At 49.7% G+C, this 18518-nt stretch overlaps 1 protein-coding gene across 5 annotated transcripts in view; it reads left to right on the top strand.

The window, feature by feature from the left end:
• Window positions 1-18518, top strand: part of SLC36A4 (solute carrier family 36 member 4) — a 94795-nt gene that overhangs the window by 25784 nt on the left and 50493 nt on the right. For 2 of the 5 annotated variants that reach the window (XM_077341439.1, XM_077341438.1), the window contains exons 3-7: window positions 8163-8310; window positions 9928-10018; window positions 11467-11555; window positions 12638-12733; window positions 14663-14747. In XM_077341439.1, coding sequence (XP_077197554.1) covers window positions 8174-8310; window positions 9928-10018; window positions 11467-11555; window positions 12638-12733; window positions 14663-14747 — 498 coding nt within the window. In that variant the 5' untranslated portion in view covers window positions 8163-8173. Of the gene's footprint in view, window positions 1-126; window positions 228-2410; window positions 2769-2869; window positions 2958-8162; window positions 8311-9927; window positions 10019-11466; window positions 11556-12637; window positions 12734-14662; window positions 14748-18518 lie in introns of those variants that run through there. The other 3 variants (XM_077341440.1, XM_077341441.1, XM_077341437.1) reach the window with 3 other exon arrangements.

Below are 18518 nucleotides of genomic sequence, written 5' to 3'. Positions count from 1 at the left end.
GAAGTCCTCCACCGCCCCCCCCCCGCCCCCAGCAAAGACTCCCCCTCGGGTCCCTTCTAGCACCCGGTCCTGTCGTCTATGGTATACTCCGCCGGTAGATAGAAACCTGGCCGGCATCCCGCGCACGCGCAGTCGCTCCTTTCGGCGCCCGGGCTCCACATTGGCGGAAGGGCGAGCGGAGGGAACCATAGAGCGAGAGATGAGGACGGCGGCAAGAGAAGAATTAGGTACCGTTCTCTGGAAGGGATGCTCCAAGGCGGCCTGAAGGGAGACCCGCTCAGTAGGGAGGGAGGGAAGTCCCTCTGCTGAGGGAGGGGGGTTAGATTGAGGAAGGGGGAGCGGAAGTCCTCATGGTCCTTCTTCTGCGCCCCCCTCGAAAGGGAATGGTTCGTCCCATTATGTTTACGGTATCCCAGGCAGGAGTCGGACAAACCATCTTGAAAGGGGGGAGAGGAGGCGGCTTGGCCCCTTCCCCGCATCTCCCGGGCAGCTTGCAGAAGCGGCTGCATTCGGTCCTGGCAGGGGCAGAAAAGGGCGGATGGGCGCTTTGCATACATTAGGTTTCCCATTCCGCACACTTTGCACAAATGCACTGGCGATGAGCTTTTCCGGCTGGGTTTTACTGGGCAGGGCAGGGCAGGGACATTGACTTCTGACGTGCGTTGAAAGTGCGTTATCTGAGTGCAAAAAGAGAGCACGCTTCTTTGACGCCGGCATCTCCTTGCAAAAAAATGGATGCGCATTTCAAGACGGGGCGGCTGTCGAACAGCACCCATTTCGGTAGCTGAGGCTGCCTTTTCGTTCAACGCCTGCGTGGCCAAAGGGGACGGGAAGGTGACAGTCGCTGAGTCGCAGCTGAGCTGTCTTGCCTGCATAGGATCGCAGCCACAGAGGAAGAAAGGGGAGGGGAGGGGAGAGGAGCATGTTTGCTTTTGGGGTGTAATTTGGCTCGCACAGCATCTTGGCTTTGCTGCTTAGGGGAAGCAAAGAAGACAGCCCCTCCTCCCCTAGCCACGGGGTCTTGCTGTTCAGTTGCAAACTGGTCCCCTTGCCCCCCTCCCCTCTTCCACTCCGGTCGTGTGAGTGGGTGCTGCTAAACCGATGCAGGTTTCTCTGGGGCTCTGACTCTCAGGGGAGGAAAAGAGGGCGGGACGCCCAGCTGCTAAGCCCAAAGCACCCTGAGATGGAAAGAAGAGCTGGGCACATCATTTGCACGCCCGTTAAGATGACAGTGCCCTTCCTCAGCTGTCCTTCCTCAGCCGGGATCTCTTAGTCTTGCCTGGAAGGGTGGGGATGGAGTTGTGCTCTGGAAAGATGGTGGTGTGTAGCAATCCGAGTTTATAAGGCTGTCAGTCCCCATGTGGAACCTGGGGATTCCCTGGAATTATCCTTCATCGCCAGATGAAAGAGAAAAGTAGAGAAAAGCTGTTCTACTGAGTCAGCCTTCTTTCTATATTTCCACCTTTTCCTCGCAGGGCCTGACGTGGGCCCATTATGCATGGCCGCCGAACCAGCGATTTTGGGTCACATGGAAAACGCAGAGGGGGAAGATGCGACGCACACCGCTTATGCACGGGACAGGGCGCAACGGCGGCAAAACCCAGAGTAACCGATTATGCACGTGGCGATCCCGGCACCACTTCTGGTTGCACCCCGGTCACCCGGAAGCTGCGCTTTCTTCCGTGTTTCGCTAACGCGGCTTTTTCGGCGGCATGTACCGAAGCTGCGGCCGGTTGCAGCCGGCACCGTGCATTATCCGTGATTTTAGTCACGGCCATTCCACCCCAAATGTGCGTTATCCCCCCCCGTGCATAATGGGTCATGGAGAAGAGAGTTAGTGCTAGTCTGCCAGCTATGGTTGATGAACCCTTGGGTTTACGAAATTCTGGAATGTGCCATGCACATTTTTGGGTGGTGAAGTCATGTCAAGAAATGTGCCTCTAACACAAACCCTTGGTAGAGACCTCAGATATTGTGTGTGGATTTAAGCATTCTTTCACGGAAGGTTAAGATGATCCCTCAGTGGAAGAACCTCTGCTTTGCGTGTTGAAGCTCTCAGGTTCTGTCCCTGACAACTCCAGTTAAAAAAGACCCTGCAGGAGGTAATGGGGAAGGCCTCTGCCTGAGACCCTGGAGAGCCAATCCCAGCCTGAGGAGAGAGTAACTAGTCTTGATGGACTGATGGTCTAATGCAGGGGTAGTCAACCTGTGGTCCTCCAGTTCTCCATGGACTACAATTCCCATGAGCCCCTGCCAGCCTTTGCTGGCAGGGGCTCATGGGAATTGTAGTCCATGAACATCTGGAGGACCACAGGTTGACTACCCATGGTTTAAGGATTTGCGGGGCCAGCAGCACCAGAGCCAGTTTAAGGAGCTGGTTGTCCCATTAAGTGTCTTGCATTTAGCATCTGACTGGCCATGAGTGGAAACCAGATGTTGAACTAGATGGAAAGAAACCAAATAGCCAGATGTTGGGGAACAGTCAGAGGAAGGAGCTGATTGTCCTGTTAAGGGTCTTGCCTTTAGCATCTGACTGGCCACGAGTGGAAATCAGATGTTGAACTGGATTGGCATATGGTTACCAAGCTCCAGGAGGTGGCTGGAGTTCTCCTGGGACGGCAACTGATCTGCTGCTGATACAGATTGGCTCAGCTGGAGAAAATGGCCACTTTGGAAGTCCATCCCCTCCCCAAACCCCACACTCCTCAGGCTCCCCACTATACCCCTAGATATTGCCCAACGCAGAGCCGGCAACCCTAAGGAGAGAGGTGAGATAAAATGTGGAATGTAAGTCTTTAATATATTTGAGGATGCAAGGAGAAATTACCTAGAAATATCTAATGCTACGTTCTCCGTCCTTCCCCTACAGTGTAACCCTGTAATTTACGTACAGGAGATCCCAGTTTGTTTCCAACACCTTGGCATATCAGCGTGTGCCATCTGGACCAAAACAAAAAGTAAATTTGTTTCACTGATTCATATTTGCTTCCTCCTGCTTGCTTGTTCAGTCAAGCTCAAGGGAACTCCTGTGGTTCCAAAGCTGCAGTTTGTTGAAGACGTTAAGCCTGTTGTATATTTTGATTGTTTGCAAGAGCATTACCCAGTAGTCTCTCGGCAAATAGCTATAAGCTTGTTAAGCCGTCAGCTGATTCACTGAGATGTATATCAGACCCGGGCAGGTATTCGTGAACTCTAAACTGGTTTGGCAAGTGAGTTTTCATTTTAGTCCATCTGCCTGATGGAACAAGGATCATAGGCTCCATGTAGTCTGGTGCGAGCTTAAATGGACTCTGGGGAATGGTAGAGGGCAGGAAGGCCTGGAGGATCATTGCCCATTGGGTTGCGATGGGTCAGACATGACTAACAACAACAAATCTGAAGAAGAGTGCATGCTCTCAAAAGCTCACGCCTTGAATAAATCTTTGTTGGTCTTAAAGGTGCTATTGGAATCAATTTTTGTTGTGCAGACCAACATGGCTACCCACTTGTTCACTCACTCCACTCTTTTGGCATGGAGAGGTTCACCTCTTGCCATGTCCTACCTCTGAAGATGTCAGGCATAGTTATTGGCGAAACATCAGGGACTAAAATGATCAGACCCCCAACCCACAAAACAAACAACCATCAGTTGTCCCTGGCCATGAGAAACTGCAGTTCATAATTTTTATGGGGGTTTGTCTGGCACCCCAGACCTTCCTGATCAGACAGGACTCTCCTCATCTAGCAATGCTTCTCATGTGCCACTGGAGATTTGATTGCGTGGGCAGATTAAAATAACGTTGTTTCAGTGGTGGTTGTCCCTGCAGTGTTAATTCCCCCCCCCAGGAATGTTGTTGTTCTTTAACAATAAAGTGCCAGCCTTACAAATACGATCCTCTTATTTCCATCCTTGCCTAAAAGCCAATGTTGCCAGAAAGTATTTTTATGCATTAACTCTTCCTGCATTTGGGCTTGCTCTGTGTAGTTGGTTCCACCTTCCATTACAGCCATTCTGTGGTTGGCTCCACCTCCCATGGCAGCCATTTTGTGGTTGGCTCCACCTTCCGTGGCAGCCATTTTGTGATTATGCCCACCACCGTCTGTCAGACTTCCAGCAGTGCCCACATTTTCAAAAAGCGTGGGGATCCCTGGATTAAACTACCTAATAAAGGAACATTGACAGGGAGTTGTCTCCTTGACTGATGACATTTCTACCAACCTCTCTTAGGTTTGCTTCATTAGATTTTCGGTTGCTCTTCTGGTCTAACATGATCTTGGAACATTAAGTAAGCTGGAGGCCCAGAGTCACCTGCCAAAGTTAACTGGAACATAGTGTTCTTGTGTGCCTTGGCATGCATGGTCCGGATGCAGTCTGAATGATGACTCAAAATCCCTCAAAGAAAACCAGGGCTTCCAGTTTTGTAACCTGGAGAAGAGGGACCTTTATATGGTTGAATAATGCAAGGTGTGAAGACCTTTATGTGGTTGAATTGTGGAAGGTGTGCTAACCAGTTGCTATAATGCATCATGTTCTGATCATAATTAATTTATTTGGGGGACCAATGGGGACCAAAGCAGCCTACATCACTCTTCTATCTTCTATTGTAACGGTCCCCAACCTTTCTCAGGTCAGGGACTGCCTCCGGAGTGAGGGAAGAGCCGACGGCCCGGCTGCTGCGAAAACGCGCACGCGCAATTGCCACGCACGCGTGTTTTCGCCACCAGGTGGTGCTAACGCACATGCGCGGCAACTGCGTGTGTGCATTTTCGCCACTAGGGGGCGCTAACATGCATGAGCGTTTGCGTCACCGCCATGCCGGCGGCTGCGCCTGCCTCTTCCCTTCCTTCTTGCTGCCGGCGGGGGAAGGCAAGCGTGGCTGGCGGCGGCCCAATACCGTGGCCTTTGTGGCCCGCCACCGGGCCGCGGACCGGGGGTTGATGACCCCTGTTCTATTGCGTGGGAGGGCAAACTGTGGCCCACCAGATGTCATAGAATCATAGAGTTGGAAGGGGCCATATAGGCCATCTAGTCCAACCCCCTGCTCAACGCAGGATCAGCCCAAAGCATCCTAAAGCATCCAAGAACTTCAATAAAATTGCCTGAGACCATGTGACTGGCCCGAGGTCACTCAGCGCCATGGCCGAGTTTGGGCCAAAGATGGGCTTGGGAACCATGGGTAGTCTTGAAGAAAAAGAACCAGAGAAGGTGAAGGGATTTCTTTAGGAACTTGTGAGAAATTTCCTCATGTAAGAACAGAGAATGCAGTTGGGGGGCAAGCCGCTCATCCAGAACATGAAAACTGTGTTCTTTACAGGAGGCTGATGTTGGTTTGTTGTTCCATAATCCCTATTAGTTCTTATTCGTTCTTATTTGTGAACTCATTCCACCGACAATATTTAAAATATCTCTGAACTTCAAAATACGGTTTGGACCACCACGTGTCATACTTGCCCACATTCAGGGGGCTTCCCTCTTCAGGAAGACATGCGATGTTTTCTGGTCCAAAGCTCGGTTCTTGCGCCAGCTGCACCAAAGTGGGGTGCCCCAGCACAATCGCACAGCAGGACACTGGAGCCAGCCTGCACCCCAAAACAATCTTTGGACCAACCCAACCAACACATCCCCACACTCCAGAGACTGCCCTCTACAGGCTGATGTATGGTGGTGCCTGGTCCAAACATTGGTTCTGGTGTCCAGAGCTCTTTTTCGGACCTCCTCCAAAAGGCCTGTATTACAAGTGAATAAGGAAATGTCCACTACACCCTAAATAAAGTTTGGACCACCTCATATCCTACACCCCACAGTCAAGGGACTGTGAAATAAGAAGTCGTAGAAAAATTGAACTGCAAACCTCCTTCAGACACTCTTGGTGAAATTTCACTGGAAATTTGAATCTTACCTCCTGGGTTGGGGGAGGGAACATTAAGATTAAGGTAGTTGTGAGTCCCTGCATTCTGCAGGGGGTTGGACTAGATGACCTTGGAGGTCCCTTCCAACTCTATGATTCTGTGATTCACGGCTGACACAAAGCAGCCATTTGGCTGAAAGGTGGACTTCACTTCAGAACACTGGTAAATACACCTTCCGTGTCTTGTGTGTAGCCATGTCCTGATTTCTGCTGTTCCTTCAGTCTATCATATAGAACCCAGTTCTCATTCTTACAAAGTGTGTGGAAGCAAACAAAATGATTTGTGTGTGTTTGTGGGTGTATGAGTTATGGTGGTCCAAACCTTAGGGAATAAGGAACCAACTTCAGTCTCCTGTAGAGAGCACAGTTTTCATGTTCTGAATGTTGGGCTGCCCCCCGGCTGCATTCTCCTGGGAAAACTTGCTCTGTTCTTACATGAGGAAATCTCCCACACGTTCCTAAAGAAATCCCTTGACCCTCTCTGATAATTTTTTTTAAAAAAAGGACTGCCCAGGCTTCCCCAACCCATCTTTGGCTCATACTCTGCCATGGTGCTGAGTGACTTCGGGCCAGTCACATGATCTCGGGCTATTCTACCTCACAGGGTTGTTGTGAGGATACAATGCAGGATAGAAGAGGGCTGTTGGCTGCTTTGGGCCCCCAAAGGAATAAGGAGTAAGTAACTAATTTCAGCCTCATATTCACTGAACTTGAAGCTTATCATTTAAGAGATAAGAGGTTAATTCTGTGTGCACAGATTTGCAGAGCACTTACAGAACTGCAATGAGCCTCTTGTGGTGCAGAGTGGTAAGGCAGCCATCTGAAAGCTTTGCCCATGAGGCTGGGAGTTCAATCCCAGCAGCCGGCTCAAGGTAGACTCAGCCTTCCATCCTTCCGAGGTCGGTAAAATGAGGACCCAGCTTGCTGGGGGGTAAACGGTAATGACTGGGGAAGGCACTGGCAAACCACCCCGTATTGAGTCTGCCATGAAAACGCTGGAGGGCATCACCCCAAGGGTCAGACATGACTCGGTGCTTGCACAGGGGATACCTTTACCTTTACCTTACAGAACTGCGGTCTGCATGCTTAGTTTATAAGATTTTTGCTGTGAAGGTGAGGCTGATAAAAATTCACCATTTGGAGATTGGCAAAATGAAGCATCTCTGATGATATCTTCTAGACAGAAAAACAGCCCAATATAATCTGACAGAAACCTCCGGGAGAGCGTGAGATTGTGAATGGATTAATAGAATTAATTTACACCCTTCCCCCATTGAAGGATTTCGTACAGCCTCATGCTACACAATTAAAAACTAATCCATATTTCATGATGAATAATCTTTGGACTATAATGTACCTGAAACAGGAAACTATCTTTACATGGATTTTCCCTCAAAAGCATTCTATTAAAAATCCAAGTTAAATTTTCAAAGTTTTGAAAAATCCAATGGTTTGGGTAGGGTTTCTGGGTTCTCCCTGCCCACTGGCAGGGGGATGGGGAGTACTATTGTGGGACCATGGAAAATAGACTTAGTTACAGTGGATGGGTGATAGGGTTGTGAGTGTCCTGCATAGTGCAGGAGGTTGGACTAGATGACCCAGGAGGTTCCTTCCAACTCTATGATTCTATGATTCTATGGATGTTACTTATGTTATGTAGCGCCCCTCTTGGACTTTCATAGAATCATAGAATCATTGATTTGGAAAGGACCTCCTGGGTCATCTAGTCCAACCCCCTGCACTATGCAGGTCACTCACATCCCAATCGCTCATCCACTGTCACCTGCCACCCCCTTGATCCTTCACAGAATCAGCCTCTCTGTCAGATGGCTATCTAGCCTCTGTTTAAAAATCTCCAAAGAAAACCAAGCAACCATGTCAAAAACCAAGCAATAAGCGAGGAACATTCTGGCCTAGCTCTGTCCCTGACACCTTAGTTTGCTGTGTATAGGGAATTTTATTTGAATGACATTCCAAGGGGTTCTCCCACCTGCTCTCCTTGCCTGTTACAGCTGGAGAAGGAGAAGAAATCCCCCGCTTCCAGCTTTGGCTTTGGAAGGTGACAAAAACCAATTGATCTTTATAACACTTTTGCTTTCATCAATTTGGCTAAGAACAGCCCCATTAGACGGCGATCAGTGCCTTACTTTTGGGTCCGTAATTGTAGCATTACTGGATTTCTGGCAGGATGAATGCTTGGGAACCATCTCAGTGGCTATAAATAGCAAGGAATCGTTAACGCTTTTAAAAAATGCCGTTTTTGTTTCTTAATAGACTTGGAAGTGATGGAGCCTTTAATGGAAGACGAGGAAGACGAGGAAGAAGAGGAGGCCGAGGAAGAGCCACAAGAGGAAACGGAAGAAAATAAGTTGCTGCCGACGGAAAAAGACAAAGACCAGCGTGAGGACGAAGAAGGCATTACGTGAGTTGGGTTGGGTTTCGCGGCTTGGATTGGGTTAGGTTGGGATGATTTTGTGCTTTAGATGGATTTTATTGTATGAGGAATTTTAATGGAGTTTTATTGTCTGTGACCTGCCATGAGCCCTAGGGGAGTGGCGGGATATAAATCTAATAAAATAAACAAACAAATAAATAAATATCATACTTCTCCCTGGAGATTTTTTTTTTTAACTGCTGTCGATATGCAACATTGGTAAGGCCAAAAAGCTTACCAATTGAAAGGCTGAGGGGCTTGGGAATGTTCAGCCCAGAGAAAAGGAGGTGGAGACGGAACATGTTTGCTGCCTTTAGGTATTTGAAAGATTGTCACTTGGAGGAGGGCAGGGAAAGGTTCCTGTTGGCAGCAGAGGAGTGGACCTGCAGTAATGGGTTTAAATTATGTGCAGAATAGTACCAGCTAGATAGAAGGAAAATTTTTTTTCTCAGAGTAGTTCAGCCATGGAATGGGCTGCCTAAGGAGGTGGGGAGCTCCCCCTCACTGGCGGTTTTCAAGCAGCGGCTGGACAGATCCTTCTCCTGGATGCTTGAGGCTGATCCTGCATTGGGCAGGGGGTGAGACTAGATGGCCTGGATGCCCTTTCCCACTCTGGGATTCTGTGAGTCTAGTTCAGCAGTGGAATGGGCTGCCTAAGGAGGTGGGGAGCTCCCCCTCACTGGCGGTCTTCAAGCAGCAGCTGGACAGATACTGATCATGGATGTTTCAGGTCAACCTTTCCCAACCAGGGTTTCATGAAACCCTGGCATTTCTTGACAGCTCTGGAAGGGTTTCCTGAATGGGTGGGAGTTAATTAATTTTTATATATCTTTTAAATACGTTGAACATTGATTGGGTGATATGACCCAAATGGCCAATGATAGGCCTGGAGGTGGGTGGGAGGGGAGGGTCCCCGAGGTGGGCATGTACACAGCTAGGCTTCCCAACCATATTCTGCATGAATTGTGCCACTTCTGGGGTTCCGCGAAGCCTGAAGAATGTTTCAGGGGTTTTCAAGGTCGCGTTAGGCTGATCCGGCACTGAGCAGGGGGCTGGACTAGATGGCCTGTCTGGCCCCTTCCCACTCTAGGATTCTATGAGTCTAGTTCAGCTGTGGAAGGAAAATTTCTTTCTCAGAGTAGTTCAGCCGTGGAATGGGCTGCCTAAGGAGGTGGTGAGCTCCCCCTCACTGGCTGTCTTCAAGCAGTGGCTGGACAGATCCTTCTCCTGGATGCTTTAGGCTGATCCTGCACTGAGCAGGGGGTGGGGCTAGATGGCCTTTATGGCCCCTTCCAACTCTAGGATTCTGTGATTCTAACCACCACGTGGAACCTGGAGGTCTCCCACCTTTATATTTGATCTCCAGATGATGAAACAGTGGCTGCTTTGGAAGGTACGCTCTGCGGCACCATCCTCTGCTGAAGTCCCTCCCCAAGCCCCAGAGCTCTCTCCCCAGGCTCCACTCCCCGAGTCTCCAAGTATTTCTCCAACCACAACGGACAGCTCTAACCGTTGGGGAGTTTTTTGCATTGACTATTTGCCATGCAGTTTTTCATCCTACAGATGCTAATCTGTCGTCTCTGGTTTTCCTTTTTTTTTCTCAAGGTACATACAAACGCTCATTCACCTCCTCAAGGGGAACATCGGAACCGGACTCCTAGGCCTTCCCCTCGCGATAAAAAATGCAGGCCTTGTGGTAAGTGCTATGGTGATATTTGCGGGGGAAACCATTCTGGGGAGGAGCCAGCTGGTTTTCCTCTGTCCAAGTCATAGAATCCTAGAGTTGGAAGGGACCTCCTGGGTCATCTAGTCCAACCCCCTGCACTATGCAGGACACTCACATCCCAATTGCTCATCTACTGTAACCTGCCACCCCCTTGAGCCTTCACAGAATCAGCATGTCTGTCAGATGGCTATCCAGCCTCTGTTTTAGAACTTGCCATGGATGGCTTCATGCGGCTAGTCCCCTTGGAGGTGAACTCACTTTCCCATGGCATTGGGGAATTCCCTCTGCCTGGCCCACATTGCGTAGTACTTGTGAAGGTTCATTAACAGTTTCCATCACGACCTGCCCTTCTCGCTTGAAATGTGGTGGAGAGGAAAGGGAGACGTTCACAGGGGCAGAGGAAAGGGAGACATTCACAGGGGCACGGAGCCTTTCTTCTCCCCAAATTTCAGAAATGGTTCCTCACAGAGGCGTGCTCTGCTGGTGGCTCGCTGTCCTCCCTCCCCCCCCTTCTGGTTCTCTGAGTGGCTTATCTCTAGGGGACAAAAATGTGTTCTTCAAAATGAAAGGATTAAGACCAGCAAGGCCACCTTCTTAAATACAGTCAAAATATATTAGAATTACAGAGCTGCAATTGCCTTTAATACATGGGAAAGGGGGTCCCCTCAATGTGACCCTCACTGAGGAGTCTAGCTTGGTGACTGCAGGCAGAGTAGTCGGTGGCTAGATGTTACTGTAGGCCTCAGCCATAGGCCCAGTGGAACTGCTCTGCCTTACAGGCCCTGTGGAACTGTCCAGGGTCCTGAGTTCTTGTGGCAGAGCATTCCACTAGGCGGGGGCCAGGGCTGAGAAAGGGCCTGGCTCTGGTTGAGGCCAGTTTGACCTCCCTAGGCCCAGGGATCCTAAGTAGATTCTGCTCACTCAATCTCAACGCCCTCTGGGAGACATATTGGGGGAGGTGGAGCTTGAGTCTTGCTGGTGATGGGTTAGAGCAGAGGTAGTCAACCTGTGGTCCTCCAGATGTTCATGGACTACAATTGCCATGAGCCCCTGCCAGCGTTTGCTGGCAGGGGCTCATGGGAATTGTAGTCCATGAACATCTGGAGGACCACAGGTTGACTACCCCTGGGGGAGAGCAAGGAACAGGACTAGAGATCAACCCCCAGGAAACGTCATCGGCAACCTAGTTGGCTCACCAGACCCGGGTGCCCACTTACTTCCAAGCAGACCTTCGGCACAATAAGAGCTAGACACTTGCATGCTCTGCTGGAAGTTAAAGCGGGGCCTGGTCTCAAATTCGTTCCCTCTCTCCTGCCTTGCTGTTGAGATTCAGGGGTCATATAAGAAGAGAGCTTTCTTCATAAGGTTTTTTTGGATCCTGATTTTGGGTGTCTTTTTCTAATGCCTTCCCCATGCAGCTGGGACCAATCAGCCTCGTGTTCATCGGCATCGTGTCTGTTCATTGCATGCACATCCTGGTGAAATGCAGCCATAACCTATGCCAAAGGTAAGCAATGGCGAGGAGCCAAACTCATTGTCTTCCAGGCTTCCGTGAGCGATTCCCCTACTTCTCCTCTCCTCTGGGAGGCATACGTGGGGGCTCACGACTGGGTCCTTGGCCGTTCCCACCCTTGGAGCTTAACCTGATCTGTGCTGTTGTTAGCTGCGAAGTCATGTCTGACCCATCGCAATCCCATGGACAATGATCCTCCTGGCCTTCCTGTCCTCTACAATTCCTCAAAGTCCATTTAAGTTTGCACCGACTGCTTCAGTGACTCCATCCAGCCACCTCATTCTCTGTCGTCCCCTTCTTCTTTTGCCCTCGATTGCTCCCAGCATTAGGCTCTTCTCCAGGGAGTCAGTCCTTCTCATGAGGGGGCCAAAGTATTTGAGTTTCATCTTCAGGATCTGGCCTTCTAAGGAGCAGGCAGGGCTGATCTCCTCTGGGACTGACCGGTTTGTTCGCCTTGCAGTCCAAGGGACTCGCAAGAGTCTTCTCCAGCACCAGAGTTCAAAAGCCTCAATTCTTTGACGCTCGGCCGTCCTTATGGTCCAACTTTCGCAGCCATACATTGCAACTGGGAAGACCATAGCCTTGACTAGACACACTTTTGTCTGCAGAGTGATGTCTCTGCTTTTTAAGATGCTGTCTAGATTTGCCATAGCTTTCCTCCCCAGGAGCAAGCGTCTTTTAATTTCTTTGCTGCAGTCCCCATCTGCAGTGATCTTGGAGCACAGGAAAATAAAATCTGTCACTACCTCCATTTCTTCCCCATCTATTTGCCAGGAGTTGAGATGCCCTCAACCTGATGCTCTCAATCTTATCATAGGAAGAGTCTTTTATGTGCCCTTCAGTAATGATGCCATCTCTTGATTGGCTTGCTTCCCCCCCCCCCCATGTGTGTGGCCCCGTCCAAATTGCTGACTTAGAAACGCACCATTGTCTACTCCATTTTGCTTGCTGATTGCAAGTGAGTTTTTTAAAGCAAGGCACAGTCCCCCTTGTGCAAAAATTCCATTTGGGTCAATAAACGAAGAAATGATTACTCTTCCCCATCCCCTTTCTCTTGTCTCCCTGCCCCTCTTTAGGCTGAAGAAGACTTCCATGGGGTACAGCGACACGGTGAGCCATGCCATGGAACTGGGTCCCATTGAAACATTACAGAAGAGAGCCGCTTGGGGAAGGTCAGCCCCTCTTTATTTAGTGGGAGTCTAGGATGGCTGAAGGGTTGGATCCCACGCCTTACGAGGAGAGGTTGAGAGAGCTGGATGTGTGTAGCCTGGAGACGGGGAGGGCCAGGGTTGACAGGATAGCTGTGTTTAACTATGTAAAAGGTAGACCTGCTGAAGAGGGGCCCAGTTTGTTTACTGCAGGTTGAGAGACAAAGACTAGGAGCAGTGGGTTCAAATTACAGGAAAGGAGGTTCCAGAATTCTCTGAGGGGGAGGTCTGTCCATAGATGGAATGTACTGCCTTGGAGGTTAGTGGAATCCACCTTTGATGGAAGTTTTTAGGAGGAGATTGGATGAGCACCTGTGTGTTTTTTTTCAGTCCCCAAAAAGGTGAGGGTCTGGACTGAATGACCCTCTATGGCAGAAGTTCTCAACCACCCTAATGCTGCGACCCCTACAGAAAAGGCGGTGCCGGGGTGCGCATGGGCATGCATGCGCATGCGCTGCCGCCACTCCTGCTTGCCGCAGCTCTCGCCGTGGCGCTGGCCTCCTCCGCGCAGCCTCGGTGATCTCCGCGGCCAGAGCCATGACACCGCAACTCCCGGGAAAGGGAATGAATGACCCCTCAAGGGGTTGCGACCCCCATGTTGAAAACCACTGCTCTATGGTCTCATCCAGCTCTGTGCGATTCTGATTCAGCATTGCCTTTCAAGAACAAACTCAATCTAAGGGAAGCCATGTTGGATCAGGCCAATGGCCCATTCAGTCCAACGTTCTGTGTCAGACAGTGGCCAAAACCCAGGTGCCATCAGGAGGTCCACCAGCAGGGCCAGAACACCAGAAGCCCTCCCACTGTTGCCCCTCAACTACCAAGAATAAACAAATCATTGCCCCAGACATAAGAACATAAGGGAAGCCATGTTGGATCAGGCCAACGGCCCATTCAGTCCAACGTTCCATGGCCAAAGCCCAGGTGCCATCAGGAAGTCCACCAACAGGGCAAGAACATCAGAAGTCCTCCCACTGTTGCCCTCAGGCACCTAAAAAACAGAGATTCAATGCCTCGGACACAGTGCTCCATCTAAACCTTATTGCTAATAGCCACCGATGGACCTCCGCTCTTGAAGCTGTCTATGCTTGTAGCTGCTGCCCCTTCTGTTTGCTTTTGCTGCCTCTGTGTCGACCTTTTGCTGCCTCTGTGAATCGACCTTGGACTTGCATGGTGCTTTCCCATCCAAGTATCATTCAGGGCTGACCCTGAATGACCGTTTATGCACTGGAGGTTTCATGCTGGGCTGCAGGCTGGAGTTTTAGTCATGGCAGGTTGCCCCACCTCTTCCTGCAACCACACGGGGGAGCATTTGGCCCAGTGCACCTCATCTGCCCACGATTTGTGCTCCTGCACGAGAACCAGGGCAGTGAAGTGCCCAGTGCATAAATGGTCAATGTGTCGCTCCCAAGATCTGACAAGAGCAGGCTAGCTTGAGCGATCCGTGTCAGGGCAGAATTCAATACCGTATAGAAAGCCTTTGTTTCTTTTCATTCCGACTGTTGTCAAAGTGATCTCCTTCCACTCGTCTTCTCTTGAGCATCTTGAGCTTCTTAGAGTTTAGAGCAGGGGTAGTCAAACTGCGGCCCTCCAGATGTCCATGGACTACAATTCCCAGGAGCCCCCTGCCAGCATTTGCTGGCAGGGGGCTCCTGGGAATTGTAGTCCATGGACATCTGGAGGGCCGCAGTTTGACTACCCCTGGTTTAGAGCCTTGAGTTTCTACTTGGAGTTCTGAACAATGCCTCTGTTACGTAGAAATACTTACAGAACTGCTCCATGGCCCTGCAAGAATAGCTTCATCGACTCGCACACGATTTCCATGTCTTTTGTCTCAGTGCCGGATGCCTCTCTTCAAAGCTCGCCTCTCTTACCCTTTTTCTTCCCTCTTAGGTGCATCGTTGACTTCTTCCTGGTGGTTACACAGCTGGGCTTCTGCAGTGTTTATATAGTATTTTTAGCAGAAAATATGAAGCACGTAAGTAGAGTGGGAGATGAAAATGCTGGGAGAGGCGGGGTGTTCTTACGTGTGACCCAACTTGAATAATGTCTGCTTAAAAATCAAAACAAAACTTGAATGTGCTACTTCAGATGTTGACTCACTTCTGAGCTTCAGACTAGAGTGCTACGGTGTGATGTGTCTAGGGCTGACTTTGTTAGGGACCTATCTGGGGCCTGGGGAGAAAAGGCTGAAGGACTTGAGGATGTTCAGCGTGAAGAAGAGGAGGCTGAGAGGGGACAGGATGGCTCTCTTGAAGTATGCAAAAGGTTGCCACTTGGAGGAGGGCAGGGAGCGTTTCCTGTTGGCAGCAGAGGAGAGGACTCGCAGTAATAGCTTTAAATTATGTGAAGAATGGTATCGGCTAGATATCAGGAAAAGGGTCAGAGTAGTTCAGTAGTGGAATCGGCTGTCTAAGGAGATGGTGAGCTCCCCTTCACAGGTGGTCTTCAAGCAGCAGCTGGACAGATACTTCTCCTGAATGGTTAGACTGATCCTGCATTGAGCAGGGGGTGGGACAAGGTGGCCTATATATGGCCCCTTCCAACTATGGTTCTGTGATTCCATGATAGCAGTTCATTCTGTGCTGGCTGAAGATTCCGCAGTGGCCTACACTGTGACAGTACAGGGTGTACACGATGCAAATAATGCTCTCGCAGATTGTATCAGCCCCCAGATCTACTGCTAGCCATTGTGAACCTGCACATTCGGTAATTCTCAGAGTCTCAGAGCCAGGAGGCAACTTCAGGGGAAGGCATTGGGTTCTACACCCTGTTGACTGTCTAGAGCAGGCTTTCTCAACCAGGGTTTCATGAATTGGTAAACACTTCTTTTGGATCCCTTGCTCAATCTATGCTGTGCTAAAAGTATGCTTATGTATGTTGACTTCTTAATTAATACTTTATAAATTTGGCTTGCTGGTAGAGGTTCTCTGTATCTCATACACCCCTACCGTGTTGGACATACTATTGCATGACAGAGTTCCAGGAGGGGGAAAGACTGGTGTCCCTCCAGGAGCACACCAGGACGTATATTGGCCCCATGGTGGCCAGTTGCTGGGCAGCAGGAAACACAGAGGTAAAGCCTTAGAACTAGGAAGGAAAGCTGGGAGTCCTGACCCTCTCAGTGGGCAATTCTGTACAATGGTCAAATGGTGGTGCCCAAAACTGAACACAGTACTCCAAGTGAGGCCGAACCAGAGCAGAGTAAAGCGGTGCCATCACCTCCCGTGACCTGGACACGATACTCCGTTTGACACAGCCCAAAATCCCATTTGCCTTTTTAGCCATTGATGCTCCAAACACTCCCGCTCCACTTCAGACATCAAACCGGAACTAAACCTCAGTGTGGACGCAACTTAAATCATGCCATTGTAGAGGGAGCCTCCAGTTGGAAGAAACTTGTTGCTATGTTGTTTTCTCTTTGCTTGTGAAAGACCAGGGCTGTTCGGGAAACTGCCTTGTAAGCTGACTTCCCAACAAACCACAAGGTATGCTTCTTCGCAGCTGAGGTCTGACTCATGAAGCCTCATGCTGAAATAAGTTTTGTTGGCCTTTGCCTCGGTGAATATGAATAGTGAATTCATATTCATAGAATATGAATAGTGATTTAACAAGCCGACTGTGAACCTTAGCTTGAAATCCTGGCTTGGTGTCAACTGACTCTGGTTTGAACCCTCCGCATCCGTGCATCACAATGGTGGATGAGTTGACTCAGCTGTGATCTGCTGTAGTATCTTAACACAATCCTAGAGTCAAAGACTGCAGGATGGAATCCTGTGTACTTGTGCAAAGGTCAGTCCCGTGAGTGCAGTGGAACTTAATTGAGCAGTAATCTCAGGGCTCTCTCAGCCTCACCTCCCTCACAGGGTGTCTGTTGTGGGGAGAGGAAAGGGAAGGCGACTGTAAGCCGCTTTGAGACTCCTTTGGGTAGAGAAAAGCGGCAGATAAGAACCAACTCTTCTTCTTCTTCACTAATATCAGGGCTCTCTCAGCCTCACCTCCCTCACAGGGTGTCTGTTGTGGGGAGAGGAAAGGGAAGGCGATTGGAAGCCACTTTGAGACTCCTTCAGGTAGAGAAAAGCGGCATATAAGAACCAACTCTTCTTCTTCTTCAGTAATATCAGGGCTCTCTCAGCCTCACCTCCCTCACGGGGTGCCTATTGTGGGGAGAGGAAAGGGAAGCCACTTTGAGATTCCTTAGTGTAGAGAAAAGTGGCATATAAGAACCAACTCTTCTCCTTCTCCTTCTCCTTCTCCTTCTCCTTCTCCTTCTCCTTCTCCTTCTCCTTCTCCTTCTCCTTCTCCTTCTCCTTCTCCTTCTCCTTCTCCTTCTCCTTCTCCTTCTCCTTCTCCTTCTCCCTTACTTACTGGTGGCTTGGCATATTGGCATAATGACTTGATGTACACATCAGGGGCTCTTTTTAGGGCCAGTGCACAGAGCCCTACATGCATTCCATTTCAGAGTACTCTTTGCATGGAATTGTGATTCCTATTTAATTGTACCGATTGCCCTGTAGGGGGCACCAAAGGGACAGTGATTGGTGTTTGTTGGCCCTATAATAGTATTTCTGGAATGGGGCTATGGGGGGGGGGGGCGGAGGAAAGAACTTCCTTTGTAATTGATAAGCGTGCCCATAAAAAATCACCAGTGTTTATAACTAACCTCTCTTCACAATGTAGCCCTCCCTCCCTCCCTGTTGCACTCTGGTACATGAAAAGAATTAGAGATTCTTCCTGCTGCAGCCTTAGAGCCAGACTAGATGAGACGGCCTCCTTGGGGATGCCGGAAAGATGCTGCTGCAGTTTAAACCCCCTTAAATATGTGGTGAAGACAGAAGCACCCTTGTCCCTCCCCTCCCCCTGTTTCTTATCAGGGACCACAATGCCCCCCACCCCCGTCCTAAATAGTGATTGTAAATTTTTTAAAATGTATTTTATCTGCGTTGTAAGCTGCCTTGATTTCTTGAAGTTAGACATGCACCTAATCAATGTTTTGAATAGATAAGTAGGAATGAGTTTTAACTTCCTATTTTGAAAGGCTTGGGTCCAAAGAATCTTGTGTGTGTGTGTGTGTGTGTGTGCGCGTGCGGGATTCCTTTTTCTTCCTGAGGTTCAGGGGTTCAATGGTATGCAGTGTGGAAGAGACTTCGATACCCCCTCCCCCTTTGTATAAACTTTGGGCTAAAACCACTGTTTGTGATCTGGTGGTTGTCTGTATTAATGTCGGTGTAGTGCAGGGGTGGCCAAACTGTGGCTCTCCAGATGTCCATGGACTACAATTCCCAGAATCCCTGGCCAGTCTGGCCTGGAGGAGATTCTCCTCCCGACCCCAAAGTAAAAAGGTATCCCCTGTGCAAGCACCGAGTCATGTCTGACCCTTGGGGTGACGCCCTCCAGCGTTTTCATGGCAGACTCAATACGGGGTGGTTTGCCAGTGCCTTCCCCAGTCATGACCGTTTACCCCCCAGCAAGCTGGGTACTCATTTTACCGACCTCAGAAGGATGGAAGGCTGAGTCAACCTTGAGGCGGCTGCCTTACCACTCTGCGCCACAAGAGGCTCAAGAGACCCCAAAGTAGTGATCGGCATTTCCCTGGGCATGAAAGAAAGGGCCACAGGAGCCAAGCTCAGACACAGTTCCTTCTGCCCACGCACTCACAATCTGCCTAAGTTCACAGAATCAGCATTTCTGTCAGATGGCTATCTAGACTCTGCTTTAAAAGTCCCCAAGAAGGAGAACCCACCACCTC

This window comes from Paroedura picta, chromosome 6 (genome assembly GCF_049243985.1).
Source record: "Paroedura picta isolate Pp20150507F chromosome 6, Ppicta_v3.0, whole genome shotgun sequence".
NCBI classification, from domain to species: domain Eukaryota; kingdom Metazoa; phylum Chordata; class Lepidosauria; order Squamata; family Gekkonidae; genus Paroedura; species Paroedura picta.
The sequence above is the reverse complement of the archived record's forward strand: the minus strand, read 5'-3'. Positions and strand labels throughout refer to the sequence as shown.